The sequence below is a fragment of the Trachypithecus francoisi genome, unplaced genomic scaffold, assembly GCF_009764315.1.
Source record: "Trachypithecus francoisi isolate TF-2019V2 unplaced genomic scaffold, Tfra_2.0 Lachesis_group2, whole genome shotgun sequence".
In the NCBI taxonomy this organism is placed as follows: domain Eukaryota; kingdom Metazoa; phylum Chordata; class Mammalia; order Primates; family Cercopithecidae; genus Trachypithecus; species Trachypithecus francoisi.
In genome coordinates, this window is record NW_022681465.1 from 55,624,971 (window position 1) to 55,646,884 (window position 21,914).

The following is a 21,914-nucleotide window of genomic DNA, read 5'->3' on the forward strand; positions in this document are numbered from 1 at the left end:
TGTACTTTTAGTAGAGACGGGGTTTCCCCATGTTGGCCAGGCTAGTCTTGAACTCCTGGCCTCAAGCAGTCCACCTGTCTCAGCCTCCCAAAGTGCCGGGATTACAGGCATAAGCCACTGCACCTGGCCACGGCTCTGACTTTAGATCTGACCACTCACTGCCCTCTTGTACTGTGGCGTATGCTGTCCTTGTTCTAATTACTGACCCATTCGGTCCTCCTATCTAGGCACCCTCTCTTTTGCCAGAAAGCAGCCACATTTGCTGTTTCTGCCCTTGCCTCTTGGGACATGAGCATCAAAGCTTTAGCAGTAACAAATGGTCAGTTTTTTTTCTCACTCTTGCCCTCCTTCTCAGATCCTGCCCAGGTCCTCAAGACCCTAATTTGCTACTACTCAGCAGCTTGGCTTGAAGGTAGCTGTCTCTGATGATCTAATGTTTAAGATGAAAATGAGTTAACGCAGCTCTTAGTGGGTCCCATTTCAGTTACAACAACAAAAAAGCAGGGAGGGATAAAGTAATTATTTTGATATGAACAACAACGTTCCTTCTGATGTCAATGGTATAAATAAGACATGAATACAATGAAAAACTATCAAAAACCTATAACATCATCATAACTCTTAAAGAAGCCTTGACTTCTTGGTCTTTGTTCATTTGATATACTTTGCCCAACTTCAGGGAGATTATCCATACTTAGAAAAATGGTAAGCTGAAAAAGGGTCAATGCAGATAACAATCTGATAGACTGGGTTTATAGCATAACAACAAGCAATTTTATCACTATGCTACCAACCAACTTAAGGATGAAGTCAAGGCACTATAATTTAACCTCTGGCCAAAAGATATTGCTGAATCCATAAGAAGCAGATGAAGACACTTGGGTTCTAAAGCTGTTATGGTGTTATGATGACTACAGAAGTTTACCATCAAGTGTTGCTCAATGATATCTGAAGTTAATAAAAATTGAAAATATTTTATTTGCAAATGAATTTCTACAATTTTTATTATATATTATAATTCAACTTTTAAATAATTTGCAATTGAGAAGATTACTGAATATACACAGTCCATCTTCTAGAACAAAAAAAAGAGAGACATGTTTCATGGGAGGATTTACTCCACAGCAGTGTCTACAGCCTTAATTTCTGGCAACATTTTGATCAAAAGTAATATGACTAATACACGACAGTTAGTACCTCAGTAAGTGACAAATACATTTGTAATGCTGGTATTCAATCCTCTGATGTCAGGTTCACTGAGGTTAATCACTTTTTTAATGATATCACAGTCACACCATCTGGCACCTCAATAAATAGTGTACATAACAATCAATGCTGCTCTCAAGTGGGGGCTCTAGCTGCAAAATGCTCTAGCTAAATTTCAGCCAATATTCCTCTTTTTGGATAAAAACTTCAATGCATTTTTCTTATTCTGAAAGTAATATAGGTACATTATAGGTACCTCTGAAATTGTGCTCAGTCATCCCTTGGTATCCATAGGAGACTGGTTCTAGGACCCCCCTGCAGATGCTAAAATCCAATATGCTCAAATTCCTTACATAAAATGGCAAAGTAGTTGTATATAACCTATGTACAACCTCCTATAGGTTTTAAATCATCTCTAGATTACTCACAATACATAATACAATGTAACTGCTATAAATAAATAGCAGTTACATTGTACTGTTTCAGAAATAATGACAAGCGGAAAAAAAAGCCTGTATGTGTTCAGTATAGATGCTACCATCCTTTTCATTCCTCGAATATTTTCAATCTGCAGTTGGTTAAATCCATGGATGCAGAACCCACAGATATCAAGAGCCAACTGCATTTGCAAAGGAAAGAAATTAAAATCACCAGTAACCTCATCATCCAGAAATAATCAGTTAATGTTTTGAGTCTATATATATATACACATACACATATATGTTCACATGTATATAGGAATAGATATTTCTCCAAAGATATACACTTGGCCAATAAGCATATTAGTAATACAAGAAGAATATATAATCTTTAAAATATAGAATATGTATGCTGTGCATTATGTGAATATACACATATAAAATTGTATCATACTTTTACTTTTTTACATCATTTTCTTCACTTAGTAATTAAGAGTATCATATGCTTCTGTGATGTTATATTTACTGTTAGCTCACTCTTTGCAATCTCAATTATAGCGTAGGGATAATATAATAAAAACTCCTGGGTCAACCTAGTAGAAGGCCCAGTCAGAAGGCTGATACAGTAAGAATGGTTTGAGGTAATAATGGGCTGTTAGAAGACAACATAAAAAGGGACAAATCAAAGAAACATCTCGAAGGTGGAAAAAGACAATCAGAAATTTGATAACAGGTTGGGCATGGTGGCTGGCACCTATAATCTCAGCACTTTGGGAGGCCGAGGCAGGCGAATCACTTGAGCCCAGGAGTTCAAGATTATGCTGGGGAACATACAGAAACCCTGTCTCTACAAAAACACTTAAAAATTCGCCAGGTGTGGTGGTGCATGCCTGTGATACCAGTTACTAGGGGGCTGAGGTGGGAGGACTGCTTGAGCTGGGGAGGTAGAGGTTGCAATTAGTCATGATTGTACCACTGTACTCCAGCCTGGGTGGCAGAGTGAGACCCAAAAAAAAAAGAACTTGATAACAGACAAAGGGACCAAAGGGAAGAAAGAATCAAGAATAACACCAAGATAATTAGCCTGGGAGTACTGAATAATGAATCAAGAATAACACCAAGATAATTAGCCTGGGAGTACTGAATAATGACAGAGACAAATTCCAGACAAAATTTGTCTGGAATAATGACAGAGACTAGAAGCCAGATCTATGAAATTATGTATGGTCTGAATAGAGTGAACAGGAAATTACCTCATCAAATCCCAGGACCCTTCTAGAATGTGAGTCCTTGAAGACTGAAAGGTGTAATTTTAGTTCAGTTTTCACATTCTCAGTGGTAATACTAAGGAAAAAGCCAGGAGAACTGAAAGACTCAAAGGCTCTGAAAACCCTTAAAATAGAAAATTGAAAGTGAAATAGAAAAGAAACTGAATAGACAAAATTTCCATCCCTACATTCAAGATTCTGAGTCAAGATAGTCTCAAAAGATTTAAGTAAATTGGAATCTCTTCCTGGTCCTATAATTCAAGACTCCTCAGGGCAAAAAGATTGGTACCAACTTACTTCCTTGTAAAATTTCTCACATATCTTCTTTGTTTTTTGTTTTTTTCATTTCATTTCAGGTTGATTACTTGAAATACAATAAAGCTCCCTGAAGGACATCACTGAATTTTTACTGTTTAAGGTTGTATTTATTTATTTGAGACAGAGTCATGCTCTGTTGCCCAGGCTGGAGTGCAGAGGCGCAATCTTGGCTCACTGCAACCTCTGCCTCCCCGGTTCAAGTGATTCTCTTGCATTAGGTTACTGAGTCAGGTGGGATTACAGGTACCTGCCACCACACCCAGCTAATTTTTGTATTTTTAGTAGAGACAGGGTTTCACCATGTTAGCCAGGCTGGTCTTGAATTCTTGGCCTCAAGTGATCCACCCACCTCGGCCTCCCAAAGTGCTGGGATTACAGTTGTGAGCCACTGCGCCTGGCCTGTTTACAGTTTTAAAGTAAGAGACTAACAGAGATGTATTTAGACTGATGCCTGCGGGCTCACCATAGGCAGGCTGGCAAAGGCCACATACCTGGCTGCCGGATGGCTGGGGCTGAATCTGGGCTCCAACCCTTACCCTTAGAAGATTAACTTCTTATTTCTGAATCTCACTTTATTCATTTGTAAGTTGGGTATGATATTTAGCCTTACAGGAGTCACATGAACAATAATGAGTTTATATATAAAGTACTCAGACCAGTGGTGGCCTAGAGCTGGCTCCTATGGACTCATGAAAATCAACTGTGCACATCTCTTCCCAACTCCAGTCCAGTGGTAGCTTCATATCAGCCCTGGTGGGAGGGTTTACACTTCAGAAACCAGCAAACTCTACAAACATGACTGCCCTTCCAAAGAGCTGGCTATTAACCATTCGCCAGCACACCATGACTTAAAACTGACAATATAAATATATGACTATCAATAAATCCAGAATGTGAGGCATTCTTTGAGACAATGGTAAGGAGTCTTCAAAAAATACCATGGTAAAAAAACAAAAAAGATGGCAGACAATTCTAGGTTCAGATAGACTAAAGAAACATAATTACCAAATGCAACATGTAAAAGTTGATTACATCTTTCATTTTAAAATCTAAAGGGAGGGCAACATTGGAAAAATTCAAGAAATTCAAATATATTCACAAATTAATGTTAATTTTTTTAGATGTAATAATGGTGTTAAGATTACATAGTAGAATGTCCTTATTTTTAAAGATGCAGGTTTAAGTATTCAGGAGTAAAGTGTTATGATGTCTAAAACTTACTTCCAAATGTTTCAGGAAAAAAATACGAGAGATAAAAAGCAAATGTGGCAAATGCTAACATGTGATGAACCTAGGTGAAGGGTGTATAGGTGGTCATCTTAACTTTCAGTAGATTTTAAAAATTTCTTTCGGGCTGGGTGCAGTGGCTCAAGCCTGTAATCCCAGCACTTTGGGAGGCCGAGGTAGGCAGATTACTTGAGGTCAGGAGTACAACATCAGCCTGGCCAACATGGCGAAACCACGTCTCTACTAAAAATACAAAAATTATCTGGGTGTAGCAGTGGGTGCCTGTAATCCCAGCTACTCAGGATGCTGAGGCACGGAGAATTGCTTGAACCTGAGAGGTGGAGGATGCAGTGAGCTGAGATCGTGCCACGGCACTCCAGCCTAGGTGACAGAGCAAGACTCAGTCTCAAAAAAAAAAAGAAATAAAATCAGACAACACATGTACTCAACTATTTTATGGTGGGTCACAAGCTGTAACCTCCATTTTCTTTTTGATGGAAAGATTTTTCCAGTCTGTCTCTCATAGCAAAAAGTCAGATTACATTTTTCACTGTAAACTCACTCTAGAAAATCAAGCCATTCAGCACTGCAGTCAAGGACTAGCTGCTCCCGGAGCTGATTCAGATGTCTGTAATTTTCTACAACAAAAGGAGAGTGAAACCGGCTCACAGCTTTTGTGCTAGAAGACAGGAAAAAACATAAATAGGAAATCAAGGTTAGTAAAAAACCTGAAATGCCATCACTTTAGAAAATAAAAATAGTTATTTATTATTCTCTGATGAACCTTGAAAATAAACAGCTGTAAATAGAAGAACATTCTTTAATTATGGTCCTGAACTCTACTGACTCCAAAGAACATGACTTTGCTCAGGAAGCCTTTTAAAATGCATTTCAAATTATACCCATATGGCAAAGTCAGAGTTTAAAACTTTTATTTCATAGGCAAAAAGCTTTTTTCTTTAAATTATACTAAGTGAAAATGCTCTTTAAAAAAGATCAGAAGCAAATATGGTAAAAGAAAGTGTGATAAAGCTAGGAGGTAGATACACTGGTGAAGGTTATATTATTGTTTTATGGGCTTTTCTGTATGACTGAAGTATTTCAGAGAAAAAAAAATAAAAAGCATTACAAAGAATAGCAATGCATTAATTCAGGAGGCAATTAAGAAAGAGATCTTCAGGATACTGTGATCTGTACAGATTCACAGTGGCTCTGGATGGGAAGAAATACCACATGCTCCCCATCTGGGCTTAAGTATCATCTCTGCTCTCCGTTCAGCAGCTAGAGCACAACAGGGGATGCCATGGGTCCCCAGTCAGAGAAGCCAGGTCGAGGCTCTGGTCCTGCTACTTACTTACTAACTATGCGATTTGGGGCAAATGAAATAGACCTTCTCTAAATATCACTTTCCTCATCTATGAAACGGGGATAATAATATCTACCTCATAGTTACTGTTGACAGGATCAAACAGATAACACTTAGGAGAGCGCCAATAAGTATTCAACCAAAATTAGTTGTTCTGTGGTGGTGGTGGTGGTTGCCATTGCTGTTAATGCTGTCATTATGATAAGTCTTCAAGAAAAAAAGGTCAAGGCGTCTGGTCTTTGTTTGCTCCCCAACTCTTGTAATACACTGCTGCATTTTAACTTGCCAAGTTGCTGGATTAGGGGTGGACCTTTTGCATTCAATATCTGACTCCTGATGTTCTAACCCATCTCTGTCAAAACCCTATGGCCCAACAGATAAATTGCAATGAGCCTTTCCCAAACTATCTTATCTGTTGATTCAATTTACATTACTGAACATTTGAAAGATGGTGTCACTGATTTTATGCCTTGCTTGTTGCTTTAAAATTGTATCATCTAGACTTCTATGCCAACATATTTATCAAAGGAAAAACTTTATCTTCTGGAAAAACTCATTTAGTGAGATATTTCGGTTATTGTTGTAGTAGACAGACTAACATGGTTTTTGGTAATTTCTCTTCATAATGCATATTTCATTCATTAGCTGTGATACAGGACAAAAGCAGATAAAGGAAAGAATGTCTGCAAAAAGAGAAAACAACATCTCCTAGAATCAACAATACTCAAATCTAAAGTACAGCTTCTGGCAGCATTTAAAAAAAAAGATGGTATTAGAACGAAAGAAATCCACGCCTGTGCCTTCAGCATCTGATGATGTGGTAATGGATAATAAACATTTTCTTTTTAAGTTAAAATAATAAATTACTGGGAGGCCAAGGCAGATGAATCACTTGAGTTCGAGACCAGCCTGGCCCACCCCTGGTGAAACCCCATGTCTACTAAAATACAAAAAAAATTAGCCAGCGCTGGTGGCAGGTGCCTGTAATCCCAGCTACTTGGAAGGCTGAGGCAGGAGAACCACTTGAACCCGTGAGGCGGAGGTTGCAATAGGCTGAGATCGCGTCACTACACTTCAGCCTGGATGACAAAAAGAGACTCCGTCTTAAAAAAAAAAAAAAAATATATATATATATATATATATATGTATATGTATCATTATATTTTTGTATATATGTATATTATATGTGTAATAAATTAATCAGTCACACATTATGTCAAAATTTCCCTTTATCCTTAAAACAGAATGCCTGTACACTATTACCAGTTACTGGCCCCTCTTCTATCATCTTAGGCAAATGTACCATTTTCATCTTATGTTTGTGCAACTTACTGATGACAGTACTAATAAATATTCCACAAAGGATACTACTCACAGCTGTATATACTTCCCTAATACCTGTCTTCAAATGAGTCCTCTCTTGGAGATTAATGTCTAACCAAGGAGAAAAGGCAGAGTCCTATTGTGGTTCTCTAAATTTGTTTTTGATTAATTTATTTTCATCAATTCACGATCTGGGTTATAAAAAAAAGATGTAAAGAATTACAATAATTATGTGCCAAGGAAGGCATTAAGAGTAAAGAAATGTGGAGTTCGGTGAGGTAGAAAATGAAATTGCAGCTTCTTTTAAGAAATGTCAGGCATAGCATTCATCATGAAGTAAAAGCAACTAAATTAATCTTACAACTGAAGGTTCCTCAACTTTTCTTCCATGTGTACCCTGTGCTATAAGAATAAAACAGTAATTTACAAAATAAGAAAACAAATGTGTAAAAATAAGATACCCTTTTGAAAAATGTTTTAAAATCAATGATAAAGAGTTAAAAATAATAATCTCCTTGGTTAAAAGTTCCTTAAGAAAGGGCAGGGCACAGTGGCTCACGCCTGTAATCCCAGCACTTTGGGAGGCTGAGGTGGATGAATCACCTGAGGTCAGGAGTCTGAGACCAGTCTGGCCAACAGGGTGAAACCCCGTCTCTACTAAAAATACAAAAAGTAGCCAGGGGTGGTAGTGCATGCCTGTGGTCCCAGCTACTTGGGAGGCTGAGGCACAAGAATCCCTTGAATCAGGGAGGTGGAGGTTGCAGTGAGCTGAGATTATACCACTACACTACAGCCTGGGCAACAGAGCAAGACTATATCTCCGCCTGCAAAAAAAAAAAAAAAAAAAAAAAAAGTTCCATAAGAAAAAATAAAAAGAAAAAGAACTGCTTGTAATTTCAAGAACGTGGCTACTATGAGCCAAGTAGCACATAGATATACAGATGTCATTATAATTCATTGTAAGAAAAAAATGTATTTTAAACCTACCTTCCAACCTTTACCCAATCAGTTGGTATACAAGATACAGCAGAGTTCTTTATTTCGATCATAAACTAAAACAAATACAAATAAACAGATATTTAGATGAGTAATCATTATATATTTTAAAGCTTTCCCCAAATTGTGGTATCACAAATTATTATATATTGTTAAACACTCAAAATAAGTCCAGTATTGTTTTTCAGACTGTATATATGTCAATACAGACAAATATTATTAAGGGTTCAATACTTGGGACAAAGTACAATTTGTGTTGTGTAAAACATTTGTAATACTTGGGCTTTCATGTTTCTAATATTGTTATACATATACTCTGAATGATGGCTTTTTCATTAACCATCTCTTTCATTTATTAATACTGACTTAAGAATTCTATTACTCATAAAAGATTGAATTTCTAAGCATATAAGATTTTAAAATATTCAATTAGTAGATGTTACACTGGTCTGAGCTATGATCCTCCCCTATTCTGAACAGAGAAGATTTTTAGATAGTTTTTACCCAAGGAACCGAAATCCTCTAGAAGTATCTTCACAGGAAAGCACTGACTTCCCTAACTATAAAGAGAAGAAAGTATTTCTTTCCATATGAGAGTTTTCTTTAAGTTTTCACTTATATGAACCATAATATCTTTTTCTTATTTTGGTGGGTACATGGTAGTTGTATATATTCATTGGTTACATGAGATAGTTTGATACAGGCATGCAATGCATAATAATCACATCAGGGTAAATGGGGTATCCATCACCTCAAGCATTTATCTTTTGTGCTACAAATAATCCAATTATACTCTTTTAGTTATTTTTAAATGTACAATTAAATTATTGATTATAATTACCGTGTTGTTACCAATATTAGGTTTTATTCATCCTTCCTGTTTCTTTTTTATCCATTAACCATCCCCTCATCCTCCCCACTTCCACTACCACTACCAGTTTCTGGTAACCATCATTCTATTCTGTATCTCCATGAGTTCAATTGTTTTAATGTTTAGCTCCCACAAGTTAAGTGAGAACATGCCAAGTTTGTCTTTTTGCACCTGGCATATTTCCCTTAACCTAATGACCTCCATAATCCACCCATGTTGTTGCAAATGACAGGATCTCATTCTTTTTTATGGCTCAATAGTACTCCATTGTGAATACATACTACAGTTTCTTTACCCGTTCGTCTGTTGATGGACACTTAATTTGTTTCCAAATCTTAGCTATTGTGAATAGTGCTGCAATAAACACGGCAGTGCAGATATCTCTTTAATATACTAATTTCCTTTCTTTTGGGTATATACCTAGCAGTGGGATTGCTGGATCATATGGTAGCTCTATTTTTTTTTTTTTTTTTTTTTGAGGGACCTCCAAACTGTTCTCCATAGTGATGGTGGTACTATAATTTACATTCCCACCAACAGTGTACGAGAGTTCCCTTTTCTCCACATCCTCATCAACTTTTGTTATTGCCTGTCTTTTGGATAAAAGTCATTTTGACTGGGGTGAGATAATATCTCATTATCATTTTAATTTACATTCATAATATCTTTATAGATCCACCTGTGCTCTGTAAATAAAGTTCTCATCAGCCAGGAAGCAAGTGAAGTTCTATCAAACCATTCATTTCTAGCCTTAGTTATATATTACTTCTTCTCAGTGTGCTTGCATTCCTGTATCATTACAATCAAATTCAGGCTGGATGCGATGGCTCACACCTGTAATCCCAGCACTTTGGGAGGCTGAGGCGGACGGATTACCTGAGGTCAGGAGTTCAAGACCAGCCTGGCCAATATGGTGAAACCCCATCTCTACTAATAATAATACAAAAATTAGCCAGGCCTGGTGGCAGGCACTTGTAATCCCAGCTACTCAGGAAGCTGAGGCAGGAGAATCACTTGAGCCCAGGAGGTGGAGGTTGCAGTGAGCTGAGATCGCACCACTGCGCTCCAGCCTGGGCGACAAAGCAAGACTCTGTCTCAATAAAAAACAAAAACAAAAAAAACAATTCAATGATTCATTTAAATAAATTTCTAAAAACCCATTTTGAGTGTAATGGAACCCCAGAAGCTGTGTGGTTGTAATTTTGAGGGAGCTATGAGAACTTTTTCACATTTATCAGTTTTATTATATGCACATAACTTCAGGTATTTATAATGTTCATATTAATAACAGTATCAACATGGTTCTTGAGTTTATTTTTCCCATTAATAGAAATACTGTAGTTTTTACTTTAATTATATTAAGAATTAGTGGCTAATTTCCCTTAGAAAAATGTTTTGAACTAGTGATGCCCTCATGTACAGAGAATTAATACAGTTTCAAATCTGCTACACCCACTTAAATAGTTAAGAGTCAAGAGTCTAAAAAGCCTCCTTTGGCTACAAAAAGTAACTTTTGAAAAACCACAAAAAAAATCATTAATGGGAAACATAAAACCACTTTTAAACTGTGCTAAATAATTCTGCTATTTTAAAGTGTTCTACCAAAAGAGATGTTGGCCTTTTTATAAAATAATTCTGGAAAGCGCTCTGCTAAAGGCAAACAGCAAAATTCAGGAACAGACTGATTGGATCACTGATATTTGGGAAGGACACATCCAGATGCATAATGACTAACAGAGCTCCACAGGAGTTACCGCCTAAGGGATGACGGACATTTTGAACAAGGAGCACCTTGGGAACAGTTTGGACCACAACTATTCAATCTGTAAGTATCAAAAGTTCTACTCTAGGACCACAATTGCTACAGCGGGCCACCATATACAGAGCCAATACAGTGCCAATGCAGGTGGGAAAACAGCAGGAGTCAGGAAGGCACAAGTTAACGTCCTCAGACAGGGGCTGGTCCTTGGACTGATCCTGAGTGTCCCTTTTCCTCACTCAGCAGTCCTCGGAATTTCGGCCTGGGTTCGTTCCTCCTCAGATTGGTCATCTGCTAGCTTTTCTTCTCTTCTACAGCGATGATGAGATACAAAATTTTTTCTCTAGCTATTCTTTTTTTTTTTTAACATTCTAAGAATGAACAGGTAGGCCTTTGGTTTAAGAATTTTATTACTAAAGAAAAGAAAACTAACATAGAAAAATAGCGTACATTCCAGTAATCTTAGAAAGCTCTCATAGCAACTTTTCCTGCTTTACAGTTCCTGACTTTGTTTCTTAGGTCGTTGATGTGAGCAGTCTGCCTTGATTCATTATAGCAATCTCTCATATTCTTCTCCTGGGACCCAATTCTGTCTTAGTTAAACGCCAGATATTGTTACTCAATCTATACAGCCTGTGGTATCACCAGGCTGGCAACATCACTAGGTTTGCCGAAATTCTTACTCACTCCAGAAACTGCTGTTTTCTCCAGCACCACACTTAACCCATTCCTCCACTCCCCACTTGTCATTCTCTTAATAATTTAAGCATTTTTTACCATATTTTAAATCTAAGTAAAAAGTACTCAGATTTAACAGATTATTTTCCACATTTTAAACATAGTAAACAGATATTTGGATATGCTGCATGCTGTCAATTAATAAAACTCTTTCTAAAGATTTTTTTCCAATATTTTTCTTTTTCCCTTAGTAATAATAATACTTATCAGTACTGCCCCCAATGTAAATATTTCCCCATTTCCATTCCATATTTGATTCAAGGTTAAGAGATAATTGGTCTATATTCATAAAATATGATAGAGACTGTAACAGAAGCAGTAAACTATGTAAACTTCTGCTTTCATTACATACATACATACTTTCATAGATACATACATACATACATTACATAATAATGTATGTACATTATTATATAAAAATATAAAGTTTCTGCTTTCATTAATTTCTTCTAAGCCAATACTTACATAGTCAGAGACAATAAGGCATCATACAATAAGGTTTTATTATTCTAATGAGTATATAAAAGCTGGGAACAGAGGTGAAAAATGAATGTTGTCAAAATAACACTGGATTAACAGACCGGCACATTTATCTAATTTTGGTAAAAATAACAAGATCCACATACCATCACATGGATCACACTGGGCTGCTATAATGGGTCTTTTAAGGTTATTACAAAAGCTGTATGTATAGAAATAAAATGTCAGAACAGAAAGGTATAAAGAAGCACCAATAAATGTAAAATAAGGGTTTTCCACCCTGCCTCCCTCACTTCTCAGAGATAATCATATTTGATGGAGTCTCTTCCTAGTCTTTTAAGTACCTTTAAATAATTTGAGAATACCGTTAGTCTTTTTTTTTTTTTGACAGGGTTTCACTCTGTTGCCCAGGGTAGAGTATAGTGGCATGATCACGGGTCACAGCAACTTCAGCCTGTCAGGCTCAAGAGATTCTCTACCTTAGTCTCCCGAGTAGCAGGGACTATACATACATTCCACTATGCCTGGCTAATTTTATTTTTATATTTAGAGATGGTGTCTCATTATGTTGCCCAAGCAGGTCTCAAACTCCAGAGCTCAAGCAATCCTTCTGCCTTGGCCTCCCAAAGTGTTGGGATTATAGGTGTGAGCCACTATAGTCTTTTTTAAAACAGAATTTGATGAAAACAAGTTTGAATATTTAGAATTCCTTTGGTGTTCCAATGAATGAAATCATTAATTTTCAAAAGGTTTTATGAAAGTAATTTTGTGTTAACGTTCTACTAAAATCCTAGAGAAGATTATTAAAAACCAACAATAATCCATCCTACTATTAATAACGAAGAAACTTTGTTCCTCAAATTCATCAACTTAACCTAGTAAAGACAAAACATAACTGATCTTCTTTTCTAATATTTTTTAATACAATTAGTTGATCTCCATGCTGTACTTTTTCTTAAACCTCAATGCCACACTCATAATGAATAACCAGTCTACTATCTCTTATGAATTCCTGATAATTTTCTTTCATTTTTACTCAAAAACTACCAAATGAATCCAGGACCGTCTTTCCAAGACTTAAATTTTATTTTGAATACTATGAGCTCTAAAAATGTCCAGATTTTGTCAGATAAAATCCATAGTGTTGAGAATCCTTTGTGTTAATATTTGGAATTAATAAATGGAATGAAATACTGATATTAACATAATAGAAAGACAAGAGTCTGGCAGAATTGGGCTGGATTTGTGCTTCTGACCTTGGGTAAATTATCTAACTACTCCAAACCTGTTTTCTTTCCAACAAAACTAGAATGACCTACCCTTTTTGGCGTTGTTACAAGAATTAAATAATACATGTAGGCACCTACCACTGTTCTAGACTTTAACAAGTACTTGATAAATGGTAACTCTATTACTATTATTGTTATTATATGAGTAGTATAAGCATAGCACTTTATGATTAAAAAGCACTTTCATGTATTTTAACTTAATTGGTTTCCACAATAGTCTTATAACAGAGGTAACTCTTCCATGGTCATATAGCATGTAAATGGTAGAACTGGCACTTACACTTAGCTTTCTCCACTGTAACACCAGGCAGCCACTTTTCTACTACATATCTTTTATTAAAGTAACTAAAGCAATGTTCATCATCTGATTTTAAACCAATAGCCAGAATGGTGGCCTTTAAGCCAATTTTCACTTTGCAAGGTCATGACTGCATAGTAAAAACAAGAATTACAATGAAATATTTGGTATTTGTCTGTTCAGACAATAAACTTAAGTATAAATATTGTCAAATCATTTTTCTATTATATAGAGCTCCATGTAGCATTGTGAATGTCTGCTGAGTATAATATCTTAATAACTGTAGTTCAGAAGACAGGTTGACTTAATGGGTAAATCTATGAAATAACACAAGACAAACATTTTAATGAATATTCTGTATTAATGTACAGCTTATTTCAAATAACTATGCAATCAGCAATCTTTTGCCAAAACACACAAAGCAATGTAAATGTTAAAAATTTTGATTTGAAATTAAGTTCTTCCCCACCAGAAAAATATCTATTTTTTAAAAATCCTGAATAAAATGCTCACTGTATAGAAGTTATCCATAAGTTTCCTAATTTGGTATTTTAATAAAACAGAATTTCTCAAACTCCCTCTGTTTGAATCTTCATATTTTATTAAACATAAGATATAGGAGTAGCATGCCTCAAGACTCAGAATAGGACTGAAAAGTACAACCATATTTAAAAGGCATACTTCTTCCTTTTCTGGTTCTCATTCAGACACTACTATCAAACTTTAAACAGAAGTACACACCCCAAGAAACATATTCTAAACAGTACCATAATTTTATGGAAGACTCACTAAGTGTAGTTTTTCACTCTAGATTTGTTTTTTTAGCAGCTATACTCTTAACTTTAGGAGGAAGGCCCACCGTTTAATCACTACATGAGCCAATCAACACAGGTGGCCAACTCTGTATTATTTCATCATCTGTAAGGCAGGGATCAAAGACTAACTTCTCTTTCCTGGATTTAGAACAAATGAATTCTATAAGTTGCTATTCATAATAATCGAGATTTTCTATAATATAATTTCAACAGATAACGCTAATACACATATAACATTAAGTTGCATTACTTTCACAAGACACTAATAAAACACCATCATTAAAATAATTCTTGCCGGGCGCGGTGGCTCAAGCCTGTAATCCCAGCACTTTGGGAGGCCGAGACGGGCGGATCACGAGGTCAGGAGATCGAGACCATCCTGGCTAACATGATGAAACCCCGTCTCTACTAAAAATACAAAAAACTAGCCGGGCGACGTGGCGGGCGCCTGTAGTCCCAGCTACTCGGGAGGCTGAGGCAGGAGAATGGCGTGAACCTGGGAGGCGGAGCTTGCAGTGAGCTGAGATCCGGCCACTGCACTCCAGCCTGGGCGGCAGAGCAAGACTCCGTCTCAAAAAATAATAATAATAATAATAATTCTTATCAAAACAAGTTATTACAACATATTTCCAAGGAACAAAACAGAAAATTTGAAGAGATAATACATATCCTATCCTCTGATTTTTATTTACATTTTAAAATAGCTTTTCTACTAGAGGAAAACTAATAGAAAATAAAAGTAGGTTTGACATTACCTCCTGTCCTGATACTGTCACATATTGTGCAGAAGGATTTTTTAGTATTTTTCGTATTTCTTGCAAATGCATTCGGATCTTGTCACTAACACCTTGAATTTCATCCTTCCTCTTTTTTATTAAAGGGAAGTCAGAAAGGTCTTTAAATAATTCAGTTTTATCCCCAACTCTAAAAAATCAAAAAATGCAAATACATATTCGAAGTTTATTGATTAGAGCAGTTATCACTTATTTTTCATAGTGTGATGAAAGAGGGAAGCACAGGAAGTCAGGGAAATGAGGTTCCAATTGTCACTAAGCACTTATGGGTTTGTTTTTTAACTTCTCTGAGGATGGTCAAAATTACCCTAATATCATTTTCACTTTTTAAGTTCATGATTCCCATGGTTAAACCAAGAGATACATTATTTGTTGTTTGCCTTTGTAGAAAACAAAGACAAATGTAAATGTCAAATCCTATTCCATTTATATAGAACATTTTGTGCAATACATTATAAAAGAACTACCTTTTAAAGGATAACTTTGCTTTTACAGATTCTAAATATAAGGACATCTCTGGAAATATAGGAAATGAGTACAAGATATCTGACATTCATTTTGGGGTTAATAATCTACTACTGCTTGGCCTTGCCTGTGTTTTACCTTTCCATCATCTGATACCTGGGGGAGTATTACATCTGTTCTAGATGGTAAACTGCCCAAATTTTAGATAGCAAATATTCCAACTGTAACGTAACACTTTTAGGGTCCAATCACATTTCTAATTATATATGTACTCATTCAACTTCTATTATCATTCTAGTAAAGATTAAGAATCCACAAATCAAATGGCAAATGCACTGAAGTATACTGACTGCTGAAAAAGAAGAATTCAGGGTCTGGTACTTACTTGGCAGCTTGTTCATTGAGTATCTTTAAGTAATGCTCCACTGGACTGAGGAGTTCAGGAATTTCTAAAATAACGGTGCGGAGCAAGTCTGACTGAACGTGGGAATTAACAGCAGGTATTATTGCTTGAAATTCTGACTTTAGGTGATATAAGGTTTTGACAATCAAGAAGAACTCTTGGGTAGAACACTGAAAATAGAAATTTTTTTACAAAATAGCATAAGATACATGAAAATGAAGTTTAGTGATCTTTTAAAAGTTAGAATCAGAATTGACGAAAGTTTAAATTTTCTATTAACTAGTTAGTTGAAATAAAATATCACTGATATTTTCTAAACGAGGTTAAAAACTATGTAATATTTTAAAGGCATAAAGGAAATAATTTTAGCCAAGGAAAACAAAGCCAATACTTGTTTAATATTTTTTCATTTTAAAATAACATAAACCAAATAGCAAAAATAGGTTAAACAAGCTAAAAAATGTGAAGGATAATATCTGTAAGACATAACAGACACAAGGCAAAATTCTCCCAAACATAATAGGCTCTTACAAATTGACATGAAAAAGATGAATAATACAAAGAACAATGGCTAAACAAACTGAATATGCAGCTCATAGAAAGAGAACAGTCAGTATGTACATGATTATCTTCATATACAACTAAAGACAAGCAAATTAGAAATACAGGATAGCATTTTTCACTGATCAGAATGTCAAATATTTAAAAGTTTCACAATAACCATGTAACAGGATTTAAAAAAAAGAAAAAGACACTTTTATATACAATTAGCAGAGGACTAACCTTTTTGAAAAACAACTTGGCATGTCTTCATAACAAAAAAGTGCATATAACCCTTTGAATAAGCATCACTTTAAATAATTTATCTAAAATAGACTAACAAATAGTGAAAAACATGTGTCTGAATATTCATAGTAGCACTGCTTATAATTTAAAAAGATAAATAAGAAATAAAGATCCATCAATTGGGATCTTACTAGGAAAAATTCATGCAATGTAATATTATGAAACAGCTAAAAAAATTTAAGATGTTTGTATCAGTATAGAACTCCATAATTTCAACATACATTGAATATATATAGTATGTTTATATCATATACCACATAGCCCATATATGTATATATTTTTATGTATTTACATGGTAACACTTTCTTTGTGATTCTTTAAATGATATCCATTATTCTATATAAATAGAAAAATCTAAATATCAATAAAAATTTTAGGAGGTAACACATGTGACTTACTCTGGTTACCCTCTGGGTAGTAGGTATGGACAGGTGGCAGAGGGAGACTTTTTACCCTTTATTGTATACCCTTGCATACTACTGTAGTTTTTTTTAACATGAACATGAATAATTTTTACATCGTGGCTTCTGGTAAACAGAGTGGGTTAAACACATGTGCATCTAATTTCCATCTTCAAACGACAGTTAAGAGATTGTTTAAAAAGGCATAAAACCAGCCAGGCACAGTGGCTCACGCCTGTAATCCCAGCACTTTGGGAGGCTGAAGTGAGTGGATTACAAGGTCAGGAGCTCGAGACCAGACCGACCAACATGGTGAAACCCCATCTCTACTAAAAATACAAAAATTAGCCGGGTGTGGTGGTGCTTGCCTGTGATCCCAGTGACTCAGGTGGCTGAGGTAGAAGAATCGCTTGAACCCAGGAGGCGGAGGTTGCAGTGAGCTGAGATCGCACCACTGCACTCCTGCCTGGGCAACAGAGCAAGACTCCGTCTCAAAAAAAAAAAAAAAGGAAAAAAACCACACTAGAAAAGAAGACAACAGCAACAATATGTTAGAAGCTATAAAGTAAACAGATAAATAGTAATTGACTTAAAAGACTCAAGGTACCTGAATTTTAAACTGTCCTTACGGAAAACTGAGACACAATTTACATCAAGAATCCAAAAAGACTTGCATACCAATTTGGATTCTGCCCTGCGAGGGAACTTCTAAAAATATTAATAATATCTTCCATGAAATAGAAGATACTACAACCATGAAACAAGATGCTACTTTTAAAAAGAAAAAACGTTTGGAGAACAAGAAAACAAAAATTCTTGGAAATTAAAGTATAATAGTAGAAATGAAAGATACAACAGAAGCGGTAGTAAAGATAGTAAAGTCATCTAAAACCTAGAATTTTATACCCATTCAAGCTACCAATCAAATGTGAAGGTAGTAACAACGACAATTTTTTTAAAAAAAACACTTTCAGACATGAATGTTTCAAAAGATTTACTTCCAACATTCTTTCTCAGGAAGATTCTAGAGGATGTACTCCACCAAAATGAAGAAATAAACCAAGGGGAAGACATGGAATATAGAAAATAAAAGATTCAACTCAAGGGAAGTAAAGGGAATTTAAGATGGTACTATACAACAGATACGAGGACAACCAGTCCATACTGAATCAAGTCAGAAGGCTCTAGAAGACAGCTCAGGAAAATAAAACTGACAGAATGTTGTCTAAAAAGAACTGTCTTGAGAAAACAATTTAAGGCTAAAGTAATAAGGCACATAATAAGTAGTATATATGAAATAGATTAAGGCTAAGAACATATTCAAAAACGTAATTATTAACCACAAAGGTGAAGTAAATTATGCAAAAAAAAATAAGAAGTAAGGTCCAACTGAGCAAATGTTGACTTCTAAGTGTATCATGAGGCAACTTTTCTCCAGAAAGACCCCCTCCCCACCCCATACAGGAAGCTGGACTGTTTACATCAATGTGAAACCTAGAAGCTTTTTGGCCACTAGTCAATTAATGATACCTTTTAACAAAAGTAAAGAACTAAACATAAACATTTTCAATATAATTTTGAATATTAACCTCTTGTAATTATTGTAATCCCAAGAAAAGGATTAATTTTCCAAGCTGAGACACAATGTAAAGTCAAGTCAGCAACAGAAGCAAGGTGAAAACCAGTAGTGTTTTACAATCACCTTGAAAGCCAGAGGCAGCAGGTTGTTCTCAAGTTTCTTAAGCAAAATAACTCAAAAGAAGCTGCAAGAAAGCTGAGGACGGGTAAGTGGCTGCTCCTGGAGTCACTCTCCAGGAATTCAGCCCTACTTCTGGCAGCAGCTGTCTCACTGGGAGAGCTTGAGCACAGACCCACAAGTACAGAGGCAGGGCCTCACTGGACACAGGATGGAAAGGACCCCAGCTTAAGTGCAACACTGAAAATAGGGCTTTGGGCTTATTCCTGCCTGGGTAAAAAACGATTCTCACCTAGAAAATTCTGAAAACACTCTCCTCAACATTTGCTAAGTGCGATTATCCTTTAAATGTATTCACCAACCTCGGCAGTTACTTAACACTTTCTTACAAAACAGTTCTTGAGCAAAGTTAGTATGGGTTCCTGTGACTAGCACTATTTACAAGATTTGAATTTAATGTTTTGTCATCAAAAGAAATGTTTATTTTAGGCTAGGAGCAGTGGCTCACGCCTGTAATCCCAGCACACTGGGAGGCTGAGGTGGGAGGATCCTTGAATCTAGGAGTTGGAGACCAGCCTGGGTAACACGGCAAGATCTTGTCTCTACAAAAAACACACACACACACACACAAAAAATTAGCTGGGCATGGCGGCACATGCCTGTTGTCCTAGCTACTCAGAAGGCTGGAGGCTGAAGCTGTAGTGAGCTGTGGTCACACCACTGCATTCCAGCCTGGGTTACTTACAGTGAGATCTTGTTTCAAAAAAAAAGAAGAAGAAGAAGAAGAAGAAATGTTTATTTTATGCCAGAATCAGCTCACTTGAGATCCTCTATCATTATCGACATAAAAACACCTATTGGTACGTATTCCAGGACACTTTCCACAAAACCGTACAGCCTGTGTTGACCACTTCCCACAATATCCAGTGTTCCTTCTCGTTTTATGAATTTCACATAATTGGCACAGTCTGTACCCAGGACATCACTCACTATGTGGTGTACATAGAAGCTTATGTAGAGTAATCTAATAATAAAGAATAGACATATGTTTGATGGTGTGTTCGTAGGGCCAGCCAACTAATCTATAAAACATTAGTTTAAAACATTCAGCTTTCCTGAAGTTGGTTTGTTACCAGATCATTTCTACTCTTCACCCTTCAAACTAATCTTTAGGCACATTCGGCCGGGCGCGGTGGCTCAAGCCTGTAATCCCAGCACTTTGGGAGGCCGAGACGGGCGGATCACGAGGTCAGGAGATCGAGACCATCCTGGCTAATACGGTGAAACCCTGTCTCTACTTAAAAATACAAAAAACTAGCCGGGCGACGAGGCGGGCGCCTGTAGTCCCAGCTACTGGGGAGGCTGAGGAAGGAGAATGGCGTAAACCCGGGAGGCGGAGCTTGCAGTGAGCTGAGATCCGGCCACTGCACTCCAGCCTGGGTGGCAGAGCAAGACTCCGTCTCAAAAAAAAAAAAAAAAAAAAAAAAAAATCTTTAGGCACATTCTTGTGCAAACAAACACTAAAACAGCAACAAGGAATGGCTTCCAAGTGAGTTTTAAGTTCCTTTAGTAAAATATATTTTTAAATTCCAAAATAAGCCATTCTTGCACTGCATACTGGCCACTTTTTAAATGAATTAGATTCTGACTTTACTAGAGTTTTGAAACTTTTATAAATACACAAACCCTGTGCAATACAAACATCAAAGTAAAGTTTACAAAAAGGCAGGAAGGTGGAAAAGAAATTACAGCCCCATGAACTGATGCTGCCATCTTGATGCCACGGACACTTTGACTTAGTGCATTTGAGTAGTCATTGAAAGATTTTCAGCTTTGCTTCTGTTTTCTCTTATGAAAAACAAAAATCTCTGACATCTGTCAGTGAATCCTTTCAAGTAAGGCAAGGTGCCCGGAGAGCCGTTGTTTAAAGAAGGTTAATATGCACCAATTTTCAGGCTCTGAGCCAAGGATACAAAACAACAAATGGTTTGGCAACCACTATGCAACTTCAAAAAGATCTACCATAAAACTTGCAACTATCAGCACAGCTTCTGCTATTGCCAGCAAAACAACAACATAGTGTACCCAATAATGATACAATAGGCTCCCTTGACCCCATAACCAACTCATACATTCTTTCACCCGGGGATCAGTATTTCCAATTCTGGCTTGTGCATTGTTTTCAAATTTAGCTGAAGCATGTCAAACAGTTACATAAGTCCTCTTGGGCATCTCAAGTATTCTTAGAAGCAGTACTTATCATTCTAGTAAAATTCTGTGGGGGTAAAAGGGGCTGAAAAATATAGAAACTCTAATGAAAACTTGGTCACAACTAAAATTTAGGCATATAAGCTGGGTGCGGTGGCTCATGCCTGTAATCCCAGCACTTTGGGAGGCCAAGGTGGGTGGATCACCTGAGGTCAGGAGTTCGAGACTAGCCTGGCCAATGTGGTGAAACCTCGTCTCTGCTAAAAATACAAAAACCAGCAGGGCACAGTGGCGGGTGCCTGTAATCCCAGCTACTCAGGAGGCTGAGACAGAAGAATCGCTTAAACCTGGGAGTGGAGGTTGTAGTGAGCCGAGATCACCCCATTGCACTCCAGCCTGGGTGACGAGAATAAAACTCTGTCTCAAAAATAAAATTAAAAAAATAAAAATTTAGGCATATAAAAACTGTTTTACAGTAAAATTATTACATTGGCAAGGAGTTACGTTTGGAGGAAAAACAAAATTTGCTTATGAAAAGTGGCAAACAGAAAAAAAAAAATGCCAGTCAAGATAACTACATCAAACATGATAGTGTCCAAAAGACACAGCCAATGAAAACACAGTCAAGAATCCTGGGTCTAAATACAGATTCTGTTACTAGCAAGTTATTAAACCTCTCAGCATCATCATATGAGTCAAAGTAATTCAAGTGGTTGCAGCATTTTTTT

General features: G+C 36.4%; 1 protein-coding gene across 4 annotated transcripts in view; it reads right to left on the reverse strand.

The window, feature by feature from the left end:
* MSH3 (mutS homolog 3) overlaps window positions 1–21,914 on the reverse strand; it is a 235,572-nt gene that overhangs the window by 101,987 nt on the left and 111,671 nt on the right. For all 4 annotated transcript variants that reach the window (XM_033179257.1, XM_033179256.1, XM_033179255.1 and 1 more), the window contains exons 14-17: window positions 16,018–16,205; window positions 15,129–15,297; window positions 8,115–8,179; window positions 5,001–5,117 (exon numbers count right to left, since the gene is read on the reverse strand). In XM_033179257.1, coding sequence (XP_033035148.1) covers window positions 5,001–5,117; window positions 8,115–8,179; window positions 15,129–15,297; window positions 16,018–16,205 — 539 coding nt within the window. The remainder of the gene's footprint in view (window positions 1–5,000; window positions 5,118–8,114; window positions 8,180–15,128; window positions 15,298–16,017; window positions 16,206–21,914) is intronic.